General features: G+C 40.9%; 1 protein-coding gene across 6 annotated transcripts in view; it reads left to right on the forward strand.

The window, feature by feature from the left end:
• The window catches only part of LRRC4C (leucine rich repeat containing 4C), a 624,097-nt gene extending 607,422 nt beyond the window's left edge, over nt 1-16,675 (forward strand). For all 6 annotated transcript variants that reach the window (XM_081001814.1, XM_081001815.1, XM_081001811.1 and 3 more), the window contains one exon: nt 10,634-16,675. In XM_081001814.1, the coding sequence (XP_080857940.1) occupies nt 10,676-12,586 (1,911 nt within the window). In that variant the 5' untranslated portion in view covers nt 10,634-10,675 and the 3' untranslated portion in view covers nt 12,587-16,675. The remainder of the gene's footprint in view (nt 1-10,633) is intronic.
• Nucleotides 16,676-20,511: the final 3,836 nt, after the last annotated feature.

A 20,511-nucleotide genomic window follows, 5' to 3' on the forward strand; every position in this document is an offset into this window, starting at 1 on the left:
GGAGGGGTTTCAGGGTTGCCACTCACAGATGCTACATGGTGATTCCTTGGATGCTGAGAAAGGGAAGGGAGGGGTGCTGCAGTGTGAACTGAAATGCTGGAGAGCTTTAACTTTATTTCCTTGTGCTTTGTCAGAACATAGGTGAGGACAGCAAGATCCTTAGTGCTGTGTGTATTTTGGTAAATCCAATTCCATTGGTGATTTCCTCAACCATGCCAGGGCTTTACCAGAGAGATTACACTGAGAAACTAGTTGAGTTCATAGATCAAAAACTAGTTATAGCCCTGGATGACTAAAGTCTTCTGGTCTTGCTTAAGAGAAGACTCAAATATCTTCCACAGTTGTAGCTAGGCATGGGAGAGAATTTTGATTAAGATTGTGTTTAAAGGTGCACTTAATGAATCCACAGGGGGCCACTAGGGGGCGCATTGGAAGCTGGCCGACAATACCATCTCTCCGACCCACACGGAGTAATTAAGAGGCTGTTATGGGAGTAGGCAGCCTCCCTTGTTGCCCCAAGGAAATGGGGAACACTGCCCTTGCCTGCTGTGCCCATAAATCACCCCCTAATTCAAAAGAAGGGGGTGAGGGCCCTAGGCAGAATGCCCCCGTGTGGACCTCGGCTCTCCTGGACGCTGTCTCTGATCGCGCACTAGGTGCAGCAATTTGGAATAATTAATTACAAAAGAAGCAAATGCACATATTTCAAGTGAAGAAGGGGAGTGAAGTCTGCTAATTTAAGTGACCTCTGCAAAAGAAGACGACGGGCTGGAGAAACAGGAATATTTTACGATGAAGATACACCAAAGGCGGGGTATGTTGACAACGGGGCTGAAGGGGGGGGGCTTTTTTACTTTCCTTCTATGTGATTTACAAGAACCCCTCCTCGTTAGAACCGTCGGTTGAACTGACCCAAGCAGGATGATTAAGGTCTGTGTGGAGATAAACTTTAACCAAAAGTATGCTTTATGGAGACCGAGAAGCAATAAGAGCTTTTGGGAATGGCGCAGCAATTAATTCGGAGTCGCCATCTTGCCAAAGGATTTATAGCCGGGAGGAAGAATGGACTTTTTTTCAGACTGCATTCCTAGTGAATCTCCTCAGAGGTTTTGAGAAAGGAGCCAGATTGGTGAAGATTAATGACGCTAAGACTGTTTTGATGTATGGAAGTGATGTTATATGGAAAACGTCTGGATATGGCTACTGGATAAAAAAAAAAAATATCCACGCAGGATTACAAACTGTTCTAACCAGCTTGCGGAGACTATCAGAGGTCACAAAGAGAAAGGAAAAATATATGAAAATAACAACAAGAGATGTGGAAAAATAATAAGAAAAGACTGGATAGTACTGTGAATATCATAAGGTTAGATTTGTGGACATTAAAACAGCAGTAAGAAGCAAGAAGTTGATTGGATCCCTTCGGAACTTGAAATATGGGTACCCCCAACAAAAATTTAAAATTCGGCTGTGTAATTTGGAATTTATGTAATTTGGTTTGATTTGATGTGATTGGTCGGTTAATAATTTTTTTTTTTTTTTTAAAGAGAAGACTGGTTCTATGCTTTAGGTGGACTTTAAAGAAATTCTTGTAAAGGGCATCCAAAATGGCAGCATTCTCCACTGCCAGTCAAAAGGCTTTGAATAAATTAGGAACTGGAGTAAGATTGAGCACAAACAATTTTAGGAAGTTCCACGCTACTGTCCATTTTAATAGAGGGTTTGGCAGGAAACTTTCCAGTTTGCATTGTCCTGGTTTGCTAGATCCTTGCCAACCAACCTTTCAGAAAAAAAACAACATCTTCAGCCAAGGTGTTCATGATGGGACTCACAAATGGAGACAGAATAGTGCTTTCCAGCAACACTATTTGTGGAGTGGGATGGCTGTGTTTATGTGCTACCTCATGCATACGTGTTCAAACCTGAATATTGGTTTAATGAGTAAAACAAAAATAAAATAATTCAGAATTAGACATTGCTTCTTGTTGATATGTACCGTATTTTTTGCTCTATAAGACGCACTTTTCCCCTCCTAAAAAGTAAGGGGAAATGTGTGTGCGGCTTATAGAGTGAATGCAGACGGGAGGCTCTGCTCAGCGCTCCCTTTAAGAGCCGCATGGAGCGTGTGTGCGGCTCTTGAGGGCTTTTCCCTGAGGAGGGAGAAGGGCTGCCCCTCTCCCTCCTTGGGGAAAAGCCCCCAAGAGCCGCACACATGCTCTGCACGCTCTTTAAAGGGAGCATGGCTCTTAGGGGAGCCTTCTGTCTTAGCCACGTGCAGCTACTTCTGGGCAGGGGGGAGCCTTCATCCCCCAGCCCGGGAGAAGCTGCGCGCAGCTATCCCATAAGCCAGGACAGCAAGAGGCCATCCCGGAAGCCAGATCCCTCTTGCTGTTCTGGCTTCTGGGATTCAGAATATTTTTTTTCTTGTTTTCCTCCTCCATAAACTAGGTGCGTCTTGTGGTCTGGTGCGTCTTATGGAGCGAAAAATATGGCACTTAATTTAATGCTCGTGTGAGGTACCTTGATAGTACTTTTGAGGACTGATTCAGTGAGATATGGTAGATAATAGATAGATGGATACATACACTGTCATTTACTTTTTTCAAAATACACTCATTGGATAGAGAGGTAGATGAGATAGCATACCTATTTGCTTATGCTATTTTTTAGGCTATTTTTATTTTTCTCAGATTGAAACGAACCTGCAGGTATGTTAGTAATATGTTGATAATTGTTTACAAAGCAAATCTGTATCTGAAACTCCCTTTAATTACAGAGGTGTTGCTATTTAATCATTACCAGGTGAAATATTCCTTGGCATGAAACCACTGCATTTAGAATACACTGATGCAATTTTGATATATTCTCTTCAGTGAGCACACGTGGTTTATAAACTCGGTGGTCTGAATATTTACGAGGTTTCTATTTCCTGAGTTACTTTGGATTTTTCTTTGATTAGCTGTCTGGTCTTCCTTTATTTCCCTCTTGTTTGTTCCTTATGATGTAGTCCTTGAGAATAAGGAAACTCAAAAACAGCAAAAAGCCTTCAGAAGATCAATTTCCCTTCAGGAGTTACTGAAGTGAAGCTTAGATAGCTCAAGGATTAACAATCCATTAGAAAACCTTGTGTCATTAAACCACTGATTTGTATCTTAAAGTGGTCAGTAGAAATTTCAAGTTAGAAACTCTTGATTCAAAGTAACTTGGCTAGATTGTTATGAGTTGGAATGATAGATAATTTATCAGAGGTCAAACTCTAAGGACTTGTCCCATGCCTAGAAAGCATGTGTGCAAGCAGCGTTGTTCCACTTGATCCATGCTTTCTAGACATGGGTATCAGCATAGCTGTCAACTTTTCCCTTTTCTTGTGAGGAATCCTATTCGGAATAAGGGAATTTCCCTTTTTAAAAAAGGGAAACGTTGACAGCTATGAGTATCAGCTGTTTTCCCCTTGCCTTGCTCCTTTTCCAGGGAAAACCCACTCTTTACCTTTAAATCAGAACAAATGGCAGTCCATGGAAAACCTGATTGCCATCTACTCTGGCAGATTTCCTCTGAGGGAAGCAGCAAGACAAGAAGTATGGATAAGCCCTAAATAGTATTCAATTAGCAAATAACTTTTCCATGGAACATGTTCTCTTAAAGGTGTCCTGTGTACACTCAAACTCCAAAATGCTGGGAGGGGAGAATATTTATTTTAGTTTGGTTTAGTTTAGTTTAGAATTTATAAACGACTCTACATTCAGAGAATACACAAGTGGTGTACAGAAATAGAATAAAATGCAGATCATAAAACAGTGTTAAAACCTAAACTCCTTTGGCACAACTCTGCCTGATGATTATACTTGCATTCTCATTTCCCTTTAGGGAAGTGTATAAGTTAGTAGACCTTAGCACATGGGTGGGCAAACTAAGGCCCGGGGGATGGATCTGGTGCAATCACCTTCTAAATCTGGCCCGCAGATGGTCTGGGAATCAGCGTGTTTTTACATGAGTAGAATGTGTGCTTTTATTTAAAACACATCTCTGGGTTATTTGTGGTGCATAGTAATTTGTTCATCCCCCCAAAAAAATATAGTCCAGCCCCCAACAAGGTCTGAGGGACAGTGGACCAGCCCCCTGCTGAAAAAGTTTGCTGACCCCTGTCTTAGCACAACCTAAATACATATACATTTCCCCATTTTATGTTCACCATCTTGAAAGTGTTGTTATATCTTCTGTTATAGATATTCATATAACTGGAATAAACAGTGTTATGGCTTCTTCAGTGAAGGTCCTCAGCAGTCTGCATTCCTCGCTTACTATAGTTTTAGATAAATAAGCATCTTTGGTAGTTACAAAAGTGAATGTCACACCAGAATTTAGTTTACCACGTGCTAACTACTTGAAACTCCTGGGGGCAGATGCAACTAACCCATTCCACAAGCAGAAGCCCTCATAATGACTTCTGCAAGTGTGATGGGGATTACCTCTCTTCTTCCCCCTTGACTCCCACAAATCCACTCTGTGTAGGAAGAGAGGAAGGGAGGTTACTGCATCAGGCACGGATATAGGTCAGTGGAAGCATAACAATCTCCTTACTGCTATGTTGAATTCCATCATTGCCTGGCAGCCAAGCACTACTCATATTGTGGAACCTATTCATTTAAAGACCCCCAATTCACTAAGAAAACAAGTATCCTCTGCATCTTCCATAATTCCTCCCACAATCTTGTATCCAGTCTTGATATGATGCATCTTATCATTTGGACGGGGCTGTTGTTCAGTACAGTAATGTACTTTACATGTCAAAAGTTGAACCTGAGACCTTTTACATGTAAAGTACATTACTGAATAACAGCCCCGTCCAAATGATAAGATGTATCATATCAAGATTGCTAGTTCCCAGCTCTGATATGAACTGTAGCAAGCTGGGTTTGGTTATATTATTGTTTTTATGGAAACAATATAGAATAATTGAGAGAGGACTTTGGTCCCATGTTTCCTTTATCTGTTTTATCACTAGCTAATGTGATTCATTATTCAAGCATAGTCCTTTAGGGGAAAAGAGTAGGCAAGACAAAACAAAAAGACAAATGAGCAACATTCTTTTTAGTTGCTTCTCTGCTAGTCTTTCAACATAAAAGTTTTTCAGCACAAGTGTGTGTGTGTGTGTGTGTGTGTGTGTGTGTTTACTTGGAAATAGGTCCATTCTGTTAAAAGTGGGGTGTTTACAAATGTAGCCTTAATGTGTCATCCTGTGCCAAAATCCACTCAAGGATTGCACTTTATACAACCATAGATCTCCTACTCTTCCCAGCACCTAACTATACATGATGCTAATTGTGTCACTTGCAATCACATTATTAGTTTTTCTGTAGTTAATTTCAGGCATGGAGCTCAACTTTTATTAAATTGCAGGGGAGGCTGGACCTTTATTTCCCCTCTTGCAATTTATATGCAGACACAGAAAACTCGAAAAACTCTGGTTGACAATAATGGGAAGTTTCCCCCTTAAATCTAACTGCAGCACCGGGGGGGGGGGGTTCATCAAGATCATGAAAGAGGAGGGAAGTGTTAAATATCTACCTCCATGCCAAAAACAACAACAACACTCCCTTCTTTTCCCAGGGACACAACAACACACCATGTATGTGTGCCCCAGCAACCATGACTATCGGCCCAGAACAATTATCTACAATTATCTATTAACTACAATTATTATTTCAGCAACCTTGCAAGGGATGCTACTGCAGCCATGGTGTTGAGTATGTACATGTTAATGGTGATGTCAAAGCAAAGAACACATCAAACAAAAACACTTTGCACAGAGACGCTTGATAATTTTCAGTGTTCCGGTCTATCTCCTTTCTTGGAGGTTTTTAAGCAGATGGTCATTTGTCGTGGATGCTTTAGCTGGGATTTCCGCATTACAGGGGGTTGGACTAGATAAGTATGGCCATCCAGACAGTTTCTGGGGTTTAGCAAGCACAACCTTTATCTCACTTCAAGTGTTGCAAATTAAGAAATAGTTCACTTATCTCAATTTTGCTCAGAGAGGCACTCTGATTTGGAGCTTGGCCACTACTTTGTGGTAGGGATGGAAGGAAAGTTTAATTCAAAACACATTTAAAGGCCAATCTCCCTAATTTGCACTTTCTGAAATATTATGAGGACTGAAACACAGCCATCCTTCAAAATTCATACGTCTCTGAATTTGGAATGCAGCTCTCCAGCCAAAGCACAAAAATGCATATACTGGGGTAAATATTGCATACAAAATCATATATTGGTGGAAATGCATTAATACTATGAATGTGCATATTGGGGAAAATGTATTAAAAATGTGTATAATAGGAGAAATTTGCACACAGACACAAAAAGAATTTTGATGACGTCTGAGGAACTTAAGACTGAAAATGTGGGATACTAAGAGAACCAAAATGAACAGTTTCACCATCCTTCCTCTGTAGACATGACTGCAGCTGAGATATTGGAATGAGCTGCTTGGGTTTTAGAAAGATCATATGAAATATTCATTTTTAATTATTAGTGGTTGACCCTAGGATGGGTTTGGACCCTGGTAAGGATGTTCCTTTTTTATATGAGGAAGTTGCTGTATTACAGGTCAGACCACTGGTCCCTCTTCCTCAGTATTGTCTAGGGGCAGTGGTTTACAAGTTTGCAGATTAGAGCCTTTCTCAGCCCTGCCTGAAGACACTGGTGTTTGAACCTGAGAGCTTTTTCATACAAAGTGCTGCAGTCTCTTCCCTGAGGCATGGTATAAAAGTTAACAGAAAATGGACATATATCTGGTGGGTACAGCAGGTACCTTTATTAATAATTTGCATATGCATGTTCATCATTTGGTGGCTTGCTTGCAACAGATCAAAAACCACAAATCATTTTCCAGATCTCCTAATACCGTTTTTCAAATAGTAGTTTTCAACAGAAGCGGTTCAAATATTTAGCAGAAATGATTGAGAGATTTACTGTTGAATGATGACCTATCAAGTGTTATGCATATACAGGTGAGCCAGACATTAGATTGGTGTCATGGTCAGAAACAGCTCTCACATAACCCTGTTAAAATTATTATTATTATTATTATTATTATTATTATTATTATTATTATTATTTTCTACCCTGCCCATCTGGCTGAGCCTCCCCAGCCACTCTGGGCAGCTTCCAACAGAACGTTAAAAATACAATAAAACATCAGTCATTAAAAACTTCCCTAAACAGGGCAGCCTTCAGATGTCTTCTAAATGTCATATAGTTGCTTATTTCTTTGACATCTGATGGGAGGATGTTCCACAGGGTGGGCGCCACTACCCAAAAGGCCCTCTGCCTGGTTCCCTGTAACTTTGCTTCTCACAGTGAGGGAACCACCAGAAGGCCCTCAGCGCTGGACCTCAGTGTCTGGGCAGAACGATGGAGGTGGAGATGCTCCTTCAGGTATACTGGACCGAGGCTGTTTAGGGCTTTAAAGGTCAGCACCAACACTTTGAATTGTGCTCGGAAACATACTGGGAACCAGTGTAGGTCTTTCAAGACCAGTGTTATGTGGTCTTGGCGGTCGCTCCCAGTCAGCAGTCTAGCTGCCACATTCTGGATTAGTTGTAGTTTCCAGGTCACCTTAAAAGGTAGCCCCACGTAGAGCACGTTTCAGTAGTCCAAGCGGGAGATGACTAGAGCATGCACCACTCTGGCGAGACAGTCTGCAGGCAAGTAGGGACTCAGCCTGCATTCCAGATGGAGCTGGTAGACAGCTGCTCTGGACACAGAATTGACCTGCACCTCCATGGACAGTCCAAAATGACTCCCAGGGTACGCACCTGGTACTTCAGGGGCACAGTTGCCTCATTCAGGATCAGGGAGTAGTCCCCCCACCTGCCCGCCCCCTCTTCCCCTGTATAAAAAATACAGTTGGTTGAAAACAAATTGAACTAAGTTTATTGATGATTAAACCTGTGCTTTAAAACAAAATAATAAACAGGGGTACATCAGCAGACACTAAGAGAGTGTTCCTGAACACACATACCAGAACACATTTACAATACTCCTGGGACAGTGTCGAATCTGGGGGACTCAAATTTCAGCGGCCCCCTATGCAGTGGTAACCCTCCCCTCCCACCTCTCGCCTTCCATTCTACCTCATAGTTGTGGAATGCCCTGTGTCACCCCTGAGGTTCTGCATCTGGTTCGGTTGTGCTCCCCTAAATCCACCTCTGCCTGAGAGTAAGCTCTATTGGACACTGAGAGCTGATTCCCATGTGACACTAAGCCAAACAATGGCTTGGTGTGACCACACAAACCTGAGGTTTCCTGTAGAGGAGATAGCAACTGCTGCTGCTGTACTGTTGTGGATTAAGGTTTGTCTTGCTCAGAACAAACCATGAGTGGTAAACCCAGGGGCAAACCTTGGTTTGCTGAAGCAATATAAACCATAAGCCTGGGTTTGGGCAACACACTGAACCAAATTAAGACTTAACTGGCAGCAGAAGACGCAGAGAAGGAGAAAAGTGGCCATTCTCTCGTCTCTGGGAGCCTGCACACTCCTGCATTTGTACAAAGCCATAGTTTGGCTCTGCAAACCAGCTCATTGTAAACATGTGTAGGACTGAAGTGTCAGAAATGGCAAAACACACCAGATTCATTTCAATAAACAGTGTCCTAGCACCTGCTGAGGTTCCTTCTTTCTGCTCTTTTCTCTTGCTCTTTGGTGCTGCTTTCCGTTTTTTCATTCTAACCCGGTGCTTTTAACCTCTCGTCTCTGAGGAAACGTATGGAATACAGTCTTCACAGTGCTGCACAAAAGCTTTAATAGTTTTCTGTTACTGCAAGAAGCTAGTGTCAAACATGCATAAGTAAATTCATAAATATATATTATCTGATTATAAAAATCACCTTTTACTAAATAGACTACTATGTGAATAATAATATATTTTCACCCTGTTTTTCAAAGTATACCATTTCCACCTCCACCTCCTTACTACAAAATGAAACAATTTGAAGCTTAAAATGGAAAACCTTTGGCTGATAGTATTTTTGTTCAACTAAATGCATGTATTATGCATCTGTGTGCTTTGGGTTATAAATGTGCTTGGCGCTTGCTGTAATTTATAAGACTTCACTTTTGGCTGATTTATAGGAAATTTCATTAATCTCTACAGCACAGGGACCTTGCAGTGAGTAGCAGATTGAAAATGAAGCCAGGGCTGGGTTTTTTAGAAGCTACCACAAATGAATCAGCACTGAGAGACTTTGAATAGTAATGATCATTTGCAGAGTCGAAAGGTCTTTTTTCACTTACACTAAGATCCGAAAGAAACATTTTTGGAGGTAACACTGAAATTGCTAACCCTGCAGCTATGGGAGATATATTTTTTTCTGTCGTTTAAATAGCCATTCTTTATTCCTGTGTTCAGCACACATTTACTAATGAGACTTTCTCTGCTGCTATGGCCAAATATGAGGATAGTGGAGAGTGTATCAGGAAATCAGATGAGTCTGCTTAATGGTGGGAGAGAGCTGATGCTCAGCTCAGCAGTTCACAGAAACTCCTTTTTATCTGCTTTCCTGAAAGAAGCAAACAATAAGCATTTGGTGAGCATTTCTATTCAAGTAGTAAAAGCTTTACTTGCACCATTCCTCAGTTCTATGTTGTGTACACCATGGCGACTGTCCTTTAGGGGAAATAGCACAAGAAGTAAAGGCAATAGGAGTCTGCAGATTTGACTGTGTCACATAGACCATACATGCATGTCAATGCTATACTCATGCTTGCCTTTTAATCACTGCTCTTGGTAAACTAGAGGCAAACTACATTGGCCACATTTTTGGTTTTACATTCAAACAATTGTCTCGACTTCTTTCCATTTTTTTAAGCAGCAATGAAGTTTCAAAATGTACCATTCTTGGTTCTTGTTCTGAACTCATTCCCTGACATGTTGGGTCCCCATCTTAATTGTTAGAATTTCTGTATCAACGGAAAAACAAACATGGGCTATGACATTCCAGTTCCATTCTATGCATGGTTTCATGGAAGTTCTTCTTGATAAAAAAAACAAAAACAAGACAAGCATATATCACAACAATGATAGTGTTGCATTTTCATATTTTTTTTAATTATTATTATTATTATTCATTTGCAGAATTTTTTCATGATTTCCAATATTGTATTCAATCATGTCCCTTTGCTGCCAGAAACAGCACAGGCTTCCATCAGCAGAATCTTGCCAATTCTCCCTCTCCCCTCCTTGTGGCCCCTGCAAATCTGTTCCAGAAGATTGAATGGCCCTTCAGAACAGTGTGGGAAGGGGTGCAGAGCACTGCAAAAGGGAGGAAGAATTGGCACCACCGGAAACGATCTTATATTTCAGTTAGAATTGTATGCCATTTTATGTGTTATTTTCTTTTGGTGACTAGGCTGCATAGTTCAACAGAGAGTTCAAAGGCTCAAGTAGCAATTTTAAGCCTCCATTAGTATATTAAGATGCATTCCCCAGAAATTTGAAGGCAGGTGAATGGGAAATTATGTGTATGAAGTATTTCATAAAATTACCATTTTAAAAATATATAAAGTTGAGGAAATTGTAGCGCAAATTAACAATTGGAGCTAACATGATCCTTCTTTATTTGTTTCTTTCAGACTATTGGAACTCCTGAAGGACCAACACCAAATAAATTATGAATGTTGAACAAGATGACCTTACATCCACAGCAGATAATGATAGGTCCTAGGTTTAACAGGGCCCTATTTGACCCCTTGCTTGTGGTGCTACTGGCTCTTCAACTTCTTGTGGTGGCTGGTTTGGTCAGAGCTCAGACTTGCCCGTCTGTCTGTTCCTGCAGCAATCAGTTTAGCAAAGTAATTTGTGTGAGGAAGAATCTGAGAGAGGTCCCTGACGCCATCTCCACAAACACACGGTTATTGAATCTCCATGAGAACCAGATCCAAATCATTAAGGTGAATAGCTTCAAACACCTGAGACATCTAGAAGTCTTGCAGCTGAGCAGAAATCACATTAGAACAATTGAAATAGGGGCCTTCAATGGTCTGGCTAATCTCAATACTTTGGAACTTTTTGACAATCGTCTTAGCACCATCCCAAATGGGGCTTTTGTGTACTTGTCAAAACTGAAGGAGCTTTGGTTGCGAAACAACCCCATTGAGAGTATTCCTTCTTATGCTTTTAATAGAATCCCTTCCCTGCGAAGGTTGGACTTGGGGGAATTGAAAAGGCTTTCATATATCTCAGAAGGTGCCTTTGAAGGTCTGTCCAATTTGAGGTATTTGAACCTTGCTATGTGCAACCTTCGGGAGATCCCTAACCTCACGCCACTTGTAAAACTGGATGAGCTAGACCTTTCTGGGAATCACTTAACTGCTATCAAGCCTGGGTCCTTTCAAGGATTAATGCACCTTCAGAAATTGTGGCTGATCCAATCCCAGATTCAAGTGATTGAAAGGAATGCCTTTGATAACCTTCAGTCGCTAGTGGAGATCAACCTGGCTCACAACAATCTAACACTACTGCCTCACGACCTCTTTACACCTCTCCGTCTAGAAAGGATCCACCTACATCACAACCCTTGGAACTGCAACTGTGACATCCTGTGGCTCAGCTGGTGGATTAAAGACAAAGCGCCCTCGAACACTGCATGCTGTGCCCGTTGCAACACGCCTCCTAGCTTGAAAGGGAGGTACATTGGTGAGCTGGACCTGAATTACTTCACGTGCTACGCTCCTGTGATTGTGGAGCCACCAACAGACCTCAACGTCACTGAAGGCATGGCTGCAGAGCTGAAATGCCGAGCATCGACGTCCCTGACCTCCATATCTTGGATTACTCCAAATGGGTCTGTTATAACACATGGGGCTTATAGGGTTCGGATTTCTGTGCTCAGCGATGGCACGTTAAATTTTACGAGGGTGACTGCGCAAGACACGGGCTTGTATACGTGCTTGGTGAGTAACTCTGTTGGGAATACCACAGCTTCTGCAACACTCAATGTAACTGCACAGGAGTGTATTACTTATTTTTCAACCATCACAGTAGAAACTGTGGAACCTTCTCAGGATGAGGCGCGGACAACAGAGCAGGTTTGGCCCACACCGGTCATTGAATGGGACACCACCAATGTGACAACCTCTCTCACACCACAGAGCACAAGGTCAACGGAAAAAACATTCACCATCGCTGTGACAGATTTGAGCAATGGGATTCCAGGAATAGATGAGGTTATGAAGACTACCAAAATCATAATTGGTTGTTTTGTGGCAATCACTCTTATGGCAGCGGTGATGTTGGTCATTTTCTACAAAATGAGAAAGCAACATCACCGGCAAAACCACCATGCTCCAACACGAACTGTAGAGATCATTAATGTGGATGATGAGCTTACAGGTGACACGCCTATAGAAAGTCATTTGCCCATGCCAGCAATAGAGCATGAGCACCTAAATCACTATAACTCTTATAAGTCTCCTTTCAACCACACAACAACAGTTAACACAATAAATTCAATACACAGTTCAGTGCATGAACCATTATTGATCCGAATGAACTCAAAAGACAATGTGCAAGAGACTCAGATCTAAAACATTTACAGATTTAAAACACAAGACAGTTTATTAAAAAAAAATGACACAAATGACTGGGCTAAATCTACTGTTTCAAAAAAAGTGTCTTTACAAAAAAAAGAAATTTATTTATTAAAAATTCTATTGTGAGAGAAAGCAGACAAAATTATGTGTATTCCTCAGAACCTCTTTTTGCTGCACTTATTTACCCTACTTCTTTCCTCCCCTTTCTTCTTCCCCCTTCCCAAGCCCATTTGCCATATTTTTCATAGAACAACTTGATTCTCTAAAAAAAAAAGATTAAAAAAAACTGGTCTAGGGATTTTTGTAAGAATTCTGTTAACGCTTTGGGAATTTTTATGGTGAATTCTAGTGGTGAGATTCGGTCTATTTTGTCTTTCTTCATTTCATTTTATTCTCATGCCCTTTTTGAAATGGTTCAACAGGGAAATGGATGTTAGTGGTAGATTCATAAGAACAATCAAGGAACAACAACAGCAAAAATAACAAAATATTTTATTTTTATTTTTATTTTTCACATAATGACCTGTTCTGTATTTCCTGAAGGGACCATTCTGTGGAAGAAGAAAACAAAAACAAAAACAATCCAAGAAATTAATTTTCATGTGAGCATCTATAAAACCCATGATCTTTTAAACAATTCTAGAACCAGGATTTGTAGTTCAAACACTAAAATAAGATTATAAATAAAATATTGTTGGTTTTTTCTGTATTTGCACAGAAATCATTTTTAGTGTGGCTTCTGATGTCAAAAGGTGGTTAAAAATTCTACATTCCCCTCTCTTGCATTTTCCTAAAAAATGAAAACTTTATAACTTACAACAGTTTGGATTTTAACTCATCATTAGTAATATATTTACTTTTAGCCTATGTAAACATTAGCATACCATGTGTGAAGAATAGTGGCCAAATCAACCCGGTTCATATTGTATTGATGGTTTGCGACCTGCTGCAGCATAATTCCATCCCACCCTGCTCAGATAATGTGAAAAGTCCTGGACCACATGGAAGGAGCCCGTGCTGTGGTCCCTTCATACGTCTACACTGTCAAGGGGAAAGGCTTGCAGAATGGGCTTCTCCCCACATATCGGTTTTTTTAAAATGTTACTTAAACAGTTCAGGAAGAAGCCATGCAACAGTTGCCATAACACCAGCCTATCACGGAAAGGGGTCTTAACTCAAGCTGAGCCAGAGATCTCCATGCTCCATATTCATGGGACCATTAATCCCCCACAAAAAAGGCTGGGTATCAGTGGCTTTCGGGTGACAGACAAAATGAAGAATGCTTGGGTGGCGGCTGGGCTTAACCTTAAAGTTGAGGTGGCTGAGGGTTTTCTTCACAAACAAACAAACAAACAAACAAACAAACAAACAGGCTTTATTGCCATTTCCATTGGAAGCCTGGATGGCTTCAGCAGCCTGGAAGTCTTCCCTTTGGAATTTGGAACAGAGTTGTCCTGGTAGAGCAAAATTATGTCATAATGTAGCATCATTCACAAGTGGATTCTTGGGGGGCTTCCCATTGGTATCCCCCCCCCCATGTCAAATAAAAGAGAGCAAACCCCTAGTCCACCTTGACTTAAATGCAAGCCAACCCCCAACCAAAAGTGTGTAAATTTCATCCCCCAAAGATTTATCCATACTTCTGGATGCCTTCTGCAACAAATAAAGATAATTAACCATAGAATACATTTTAAATTCTTTCTGGCTTTTGGGACATCTTCCAGAATGGGAAGAGGACATGTGGCAGCAGCAGCGAGGGTGGGAGAAGTTAGATTTGACAGGGCTGGTTGTATAATATTTTTTTAAAATGGTCCTAGGCCATGGTTTTACTTACTATTGCTGATCTAGAACTAAACATACACTCAGGTCATTACTTTGGTTGAATGAAAACACTCACGGATGCAAACTTGAAAGTTGTTTAACTAGCCAGCACAATCAAAAGATGTCTGAGCATGATGAGCTAAAATGCAATCAAGGTACTGATAACTTTCAGGAAGAACTTGCAACATCAAGGGGTTAACAAAGAAATTAAGATGTTCTAACAAATTGTTTTGATTAGAGTCAAATGAATGGAAAAAGTAAAAGCCATAAGTACTACAGTTCCCAAATGAGAAGGCAGATGTGGAGTCCCTGTGGAACATTTTTGGAAGACGTGTCTTCCCACCCAGCTTTACAGCAGTGATACAATCAGCGTGTTGGTGGAAATGTGTGGATCTATTTTTTTGTGGTGTGGGAAGCAGATCTTAGTGGAAATCATCCTCTGGTGAAATAATATTCCTGCATTAAAAATGGGGAAACGGGAAGCAGCTTAGATGACTCAGTGTACCAAGAGCAGAAGTAAGGAGGGTTTTTTTGCATATCTCCCCACCCACCACCCACCCAATCACCACAGCCAGTGTCCTAGAGCCCAACCATGCAGGCATGCTATGTACTACAATTCCAGCAGTAGCTCTTGGGAGAACTCCATCTCCCATGGGTTACAGGGCACAATTATATGCTGATCCACAGTTCATTGATGAGCTCAGACTCCAGGATGCCTTGGGTGGTGGGGAATGGAAATAATGTATCTCTTCCACATTCCATGTAAGTCTTTGAATGAAAGGGAAAGGGGGTATTTTGGGAAGTGAGAGTATACTGGAAGATGTTTGGGAGGATGGAAAGCTGGTGGAGAGTGGAGGTTATGTTTTGAGCCTCTGAAAATAAAGTTATTTCTAAATACATAATTTGGTAGTAAAGCAAGCCAGTCTGAGGTGACTCGGGACACACTGTGCCATGTCTAACACCAACTCCAGCTGCCATTAACATACCTCTTACCAGCACATGTCTCTGAGTTTATCCTAGTGACAAAGCACTACACAGGGTTGTTCTGTTAGGATCCCCTTCTGGTACTTGTACATGACATCTGTTAAGGGTTTCTAGCCCTTTGAAACCCTTTTACCCCCATGGTGCCTTTAATGGGAGAAAAGCTTCTCAGTCTGCCCAGTGTTTATGCAAGTGGCAAGGACTATTTTTCAACAGCTTGAAGATCTTTCAGGGTGTTCCAAACAATGAAGGGAAAGGAACACAAGCCACAAGGTAGGAATGTTTGGTCCTCCTTGTTTGTCTGGGCAAGCAACTCCTTTTAAGAAAAGTACGTGTAGCCAAATGATAGGCAGACTCCTTCGTTAAGAAGGTGGGTGCCAACAGACAATTTCTTATCAAAACAAAAGAGAGTTGTTACAGAAAAGGAGCAGTTGGAAACAGCATTAAAAGAGTACAACAAAAGGTTACGTGTGCAAATGCATTTCTACACAGGCTGGCAAAACTGAAATACCAGAGTCCTCAAAAGTGGTAGTCTTAGAAGCATCATTTGGTTTCAAGCCATTTCCAAAAGTTAAGAGGGAGCCATTTCAAAATGGATGTATACAAACTGGGATGTGGACAACTCCAGGAAAACTCTGTACTTCACTAGGAGTGAATTCTCTCAGGAAAACAGCAGCTAGGGAGAAAGGAAATGCAACTTTCATGAAGACTTGTGTCCTGCTGTTTTGCAGAGCAAACAGTCACTACTGGTAGACCACATCCAGACCCTTTTGTCACAGTCTAATGGGTAGCTGAGAGGTCCTCAAACAGACTATAAAAGAGGGGCATGTGATCAGCCAATTAAGAGTAGGACAGCTTCCATCTACCTAAGGATTAGCCCTTCTATCTATGCAAGAGAAAAAATCCAGAAGGCAAGCAGGTAAAGTGGTCGACTCCATAGCATACTCTCCATGACAGGATTCAGACAGAAGAAATGTAATATCTGCACCTTTTAAGTAGAGCTGGACCATTTGTTGCATATGTTGACCGAGTTAAAACAAATTGATGGCCTGTTTAAGAATAGGAACTGGAGGATCAAGCTGGTGACTAAAACAACAAAAATGTCACAGGTCTGCAGCAGAGTCCAGACCACTCGCAAGTTTTAAAATGAAAGGTTTTGAGACCCAATATGGGAGCCAGAAAGTGGCTCGTGAATGACCCGTTTAACTGATACATTCTTATTAACTTGATTTGGGGTTGAGATGCTAATAAAATAGTCAACATTACTATTGCTGAAATAAATATCTTTGCAGTCTGGTTTTTTATGTATTGTATTGTTAACTGAATTAATAGTGTCAAAAGTTACTGGCATTACTGTGAGTTGATTGCAACCAGACAAAATGACATTATTTCCTGTTGGGTATTTGCACATTTGTCTAAAGAACGCCACATATTAGGGGCTGGAAACTTGGAATCTTGGAGAAGGGGAGTTCCAGCTGAGAGGGGAAAGGGGTAGGTAAAAGGAGGAGACACTCCCATATGCATTTCCTATAGGCTTTCCACATTCTTGTCTCTATTGTATCTTTTCCTGGAGATTTTCTGTCACATTCCCTTTCTCAACAGCTGGAGGGGATGGATTTGGAGAAGTAAGCCCGCCTTTTGTGCTACTCTGGTAAAGTTAACTGAAGACCAAACAGTATATGTTAATGTTATCTATCTTTTGCATTTCTGCAGAAGTATGCTAATCCTATTTATCCCCCATGCCACTGCAAAATATTTTATTTTGGACCAAATTTTAAAGATTTGGAGCTCTGGCTGAAGAGTGGAATCCAAAACTACGGGATGAAAGAAGTAAAAGGATCTCATTCCTACTTTCAACTGGACCACTATATTCTTATAAGAAAGTTGAATTCACATCTTCATCCCTTTGAGGGGCTAAATCAAAGTTGTCTCAAAAGATATTTGAAAACCAAATTCATGTATATTCATTCCAGTGTACAGTGGTACCTCAGTTTACATACACTTCAGGTTACATATGCTTCAAGTTACATACGCTTCAGGTTACAGACTCCGCTAACCCAGAAATATTACCTTGGGTTAAGAACTTTGCTTCAGAATGAGAACAGAAATTGTGCAGCAGCGGCAGCAGGAGGCCCCATTAGCTAAAGTGGTGCTTCAGGTTAAGAACAATTTCAGGTTCAGAACAGACCTCCAGAACGAATTAAGTTCTTAACCCAAGGTACCACTGTAATACAAGTATACCATCCACTAGTTGGCAGAGGATACCCATGAAGAACAAAATTTGAGAAGTGGCTTTGCCATTCACAAGTCTTCTGTTTGGGAGCCAAAGTAGATGCTATTTTAATGGTGTAGCTAACATCCACGTCAGATTTCAAAACATTCAATCCTAGGCACAGATTAGGGTGACCTTCATTGGGACCATAGCACACAGGGAAAACAGGCTTAACCAATCATTACTCTCCCCTTCTGTGTTACAGTTAACCTTAAGAAGAAAAGCTCCTATTGGCACAAATTGGGGTTTTTTTGTGTGCTTTTTTTTAAAGGATAATTGATTTATTGAGAGTTTTTTCTTTCTTTCCAGGATCATGGCTGGCTTGGGGAAGATTTAACCTCCCATCCCTGTGCACTGCAGTCCTTACGAAAATTAGTTCCCATTTAGGATTGGCTGCTGATGAAGCCATGTAATTAATATAGGTTTAGTTTGAACTTTGTTTGTTTGTTTGTTTTACATTTACAAATTATAGAACCATGAGTTTGGTCACAAGAGGTTGATATATTAAAAACAGAACTTGAGCAAGTCTGCAGAGGTCCAAAAGTGTATAAATGGAGCTCAGTTACAAACATGAGTCTGATGCATTTCTAATTGGAATCAAATGCCTTTGATGGGGTTTACGTAGAGTTTAATTGAATCAATGCTGAGACCCAATGTTGCCTGTCAACGATGTAAGATTATCTACATATGATGGGCTCACTTCCTCATGCGGTAAATTATTGCAACAAAATCTAATAATCTAATTGAGGATAATGATTTGTATGTCAAATCAGAATTTATTTATCTAAGTATTTTTTCCTTCTCCTCAATCTAGTCTATAATTTATGACTTTTTTTTTTGCCTTTTTGTTTTTGTTTTAATTCATACTACTCAGTCTTAAGAGTGAGCAAGATCAACAGTCTGTAGAAGAACTGACCTGCTTGTTATGTGGAAGGTCTCTTGAGCAAACTGAAATGCTTAACACAGCTGTGATGGGGGCTGCATTTGTTCCTAAGACTGCCAAGTGACTGTTACAGGCTGAAGGGAAACCTGTAAAAAGGACCCTGAGTGTGGATTACCATGAAGCATCCTCTGTGTGAGACACAAGAAATATAATTTGTAATACTCTCCCAGGAACGTTTTGCAAAATGTCGTTTTCTCTTTTTCCCGAAATAGCATTAAAGACTAAGGGAATTTAAGAAAGAGAGAGTGTGTATACACACACACACACACACAGAGAGAGAGAGAGAGAGAGAGAGAGAGAGACACATATGAATCAATGTACTTAATTCCTCAGTAGAGAGATTTCCTATGACCTGTCTATTTGCTGGTTCACCATTAAAAATGAACTGCTAACATTTTTCCTGCAGCCCCAGTCAAAATCAATAGAACATTGTGATGTAGTCTACTCAGCAAGTGCAGATGTAGTTTGTTCAACATATCTGGTTCATCCCAGGGCTGCTGTTTGTCCAAATAACTGGATTTATACCAAAGGACAGGCTGTGTACTTTGAGCTGCATTATCCAACACCGGGGAGATTTCCAGGAAAAAAATACCATCACCGCTCCCTTTTAAACCTTTTTCCTAGTTCATGGGTAGGCATACTAAGGCCCAGGAGCTGGATCCAGACCAATCGCCTTCTAAACCCGGCCCATGGATGGTCCGGGAATCAGTGTGTTTTTACATGAGTAGAATGTGTCCTTTTATTTAAAATGCATCTCTGGGTTATTTGTGGGGCATAGGAATTCGTTCATTTCCCCAAAAAATATAGTCTGGCCCCCCATAAGGTCTGAGGGACAGTGGACCAGCCCCCTGCTGAAAAAGTTTACTGACCCCTGTCCTAGTTCAACCATTTTTTGTCTAAATTGCCATTGCTTCCTTAATTTTCCTATTATTCATGTGAGAATGAAATAAGGGGTTTTTTGTCTGTTTTTTTCTTAATAATCAGGAAAATATGTAATGCTTGGATTCTGTCAGGCACCTTTAAGTTTGTGGATGCTCTTAAGCATCCCAAACTCTTTCTACATATATACAAGCTAGCGCTGAATTGAGAAAATGCAGAAAATTCTAATGTGTACAATGTGCCAATGTTGTAGAGAAAGATCTTTAGGAGGCATTTTGGAGAGACACAACGAATGCATTTAGAGCCACTTACATAAGAATCCAACTGCAACTCATGAGGGGAAGGAGTACCTGCAAATATTCTTCTCAGACACCATCTTAAAACAGCAACCCAAAGGGCAGTGAGGGTTCAAGTATTTAGCTCAACCACTAGGAAGAGATGGCGGTCCTGTGAAGTCATTTAAGACCTAGGACCCAATGTGCTCTTTTTCAATTGTAATGTGTATTAGGTCCTGCCCACACCATCTATTTGATGCACATTTAAAGAACGTGGCCTCACATTTAACAAACATTTCTGAGAATTCTTTGGGGGAGGCCATGTGCTTTAAATGTGTATGAGATGTGCATGAATTATATTGTGTGGTTGTTACCTTACTTAAACTTGTAAGAGCTGGAGGGAACCTCAAAGTCCAGCCCCCTGTCGATGCAGAAAATCCAATTCACTTACCTCAAAATACAGTACACCAGCCCTGCTGCATCTGGGGTTCCCCTGCTCATTTTTGTGAGTGTGACCCTGAGCTTCTACTGCAAAGTCCTAACCTAATGGCACCACTAGAAGAAAGCAAAGTGCAAAGATGGGTAGAGGTGGCCCAGGATTAGTTCAGCTACAATTATGCAGTGTCTGCCCAGAGGTTTTAGCAGCCAGTATATGGCAAATGATGTTACTGGTTTATCCAAGTGCAAGTGAGCAGATGCCTTTGACAGGTTCAGCTGAATGAGTTCAGACTCATTCCCTATCTCTTAG

The sequence above is a fragment of the Podarcis pityusensis genome, assembly GCF_964106645.2.
Source record: "Podarcis pityusensis genome assembly, chromosome: 1".
In the NCBI taxonomy this organism is placed as follows: Eukaryota; Metazoa; Chordata; class Lepidosauria; order Squamata; family Lacertidae; genus Podarcis; species Podarcis pityusensis.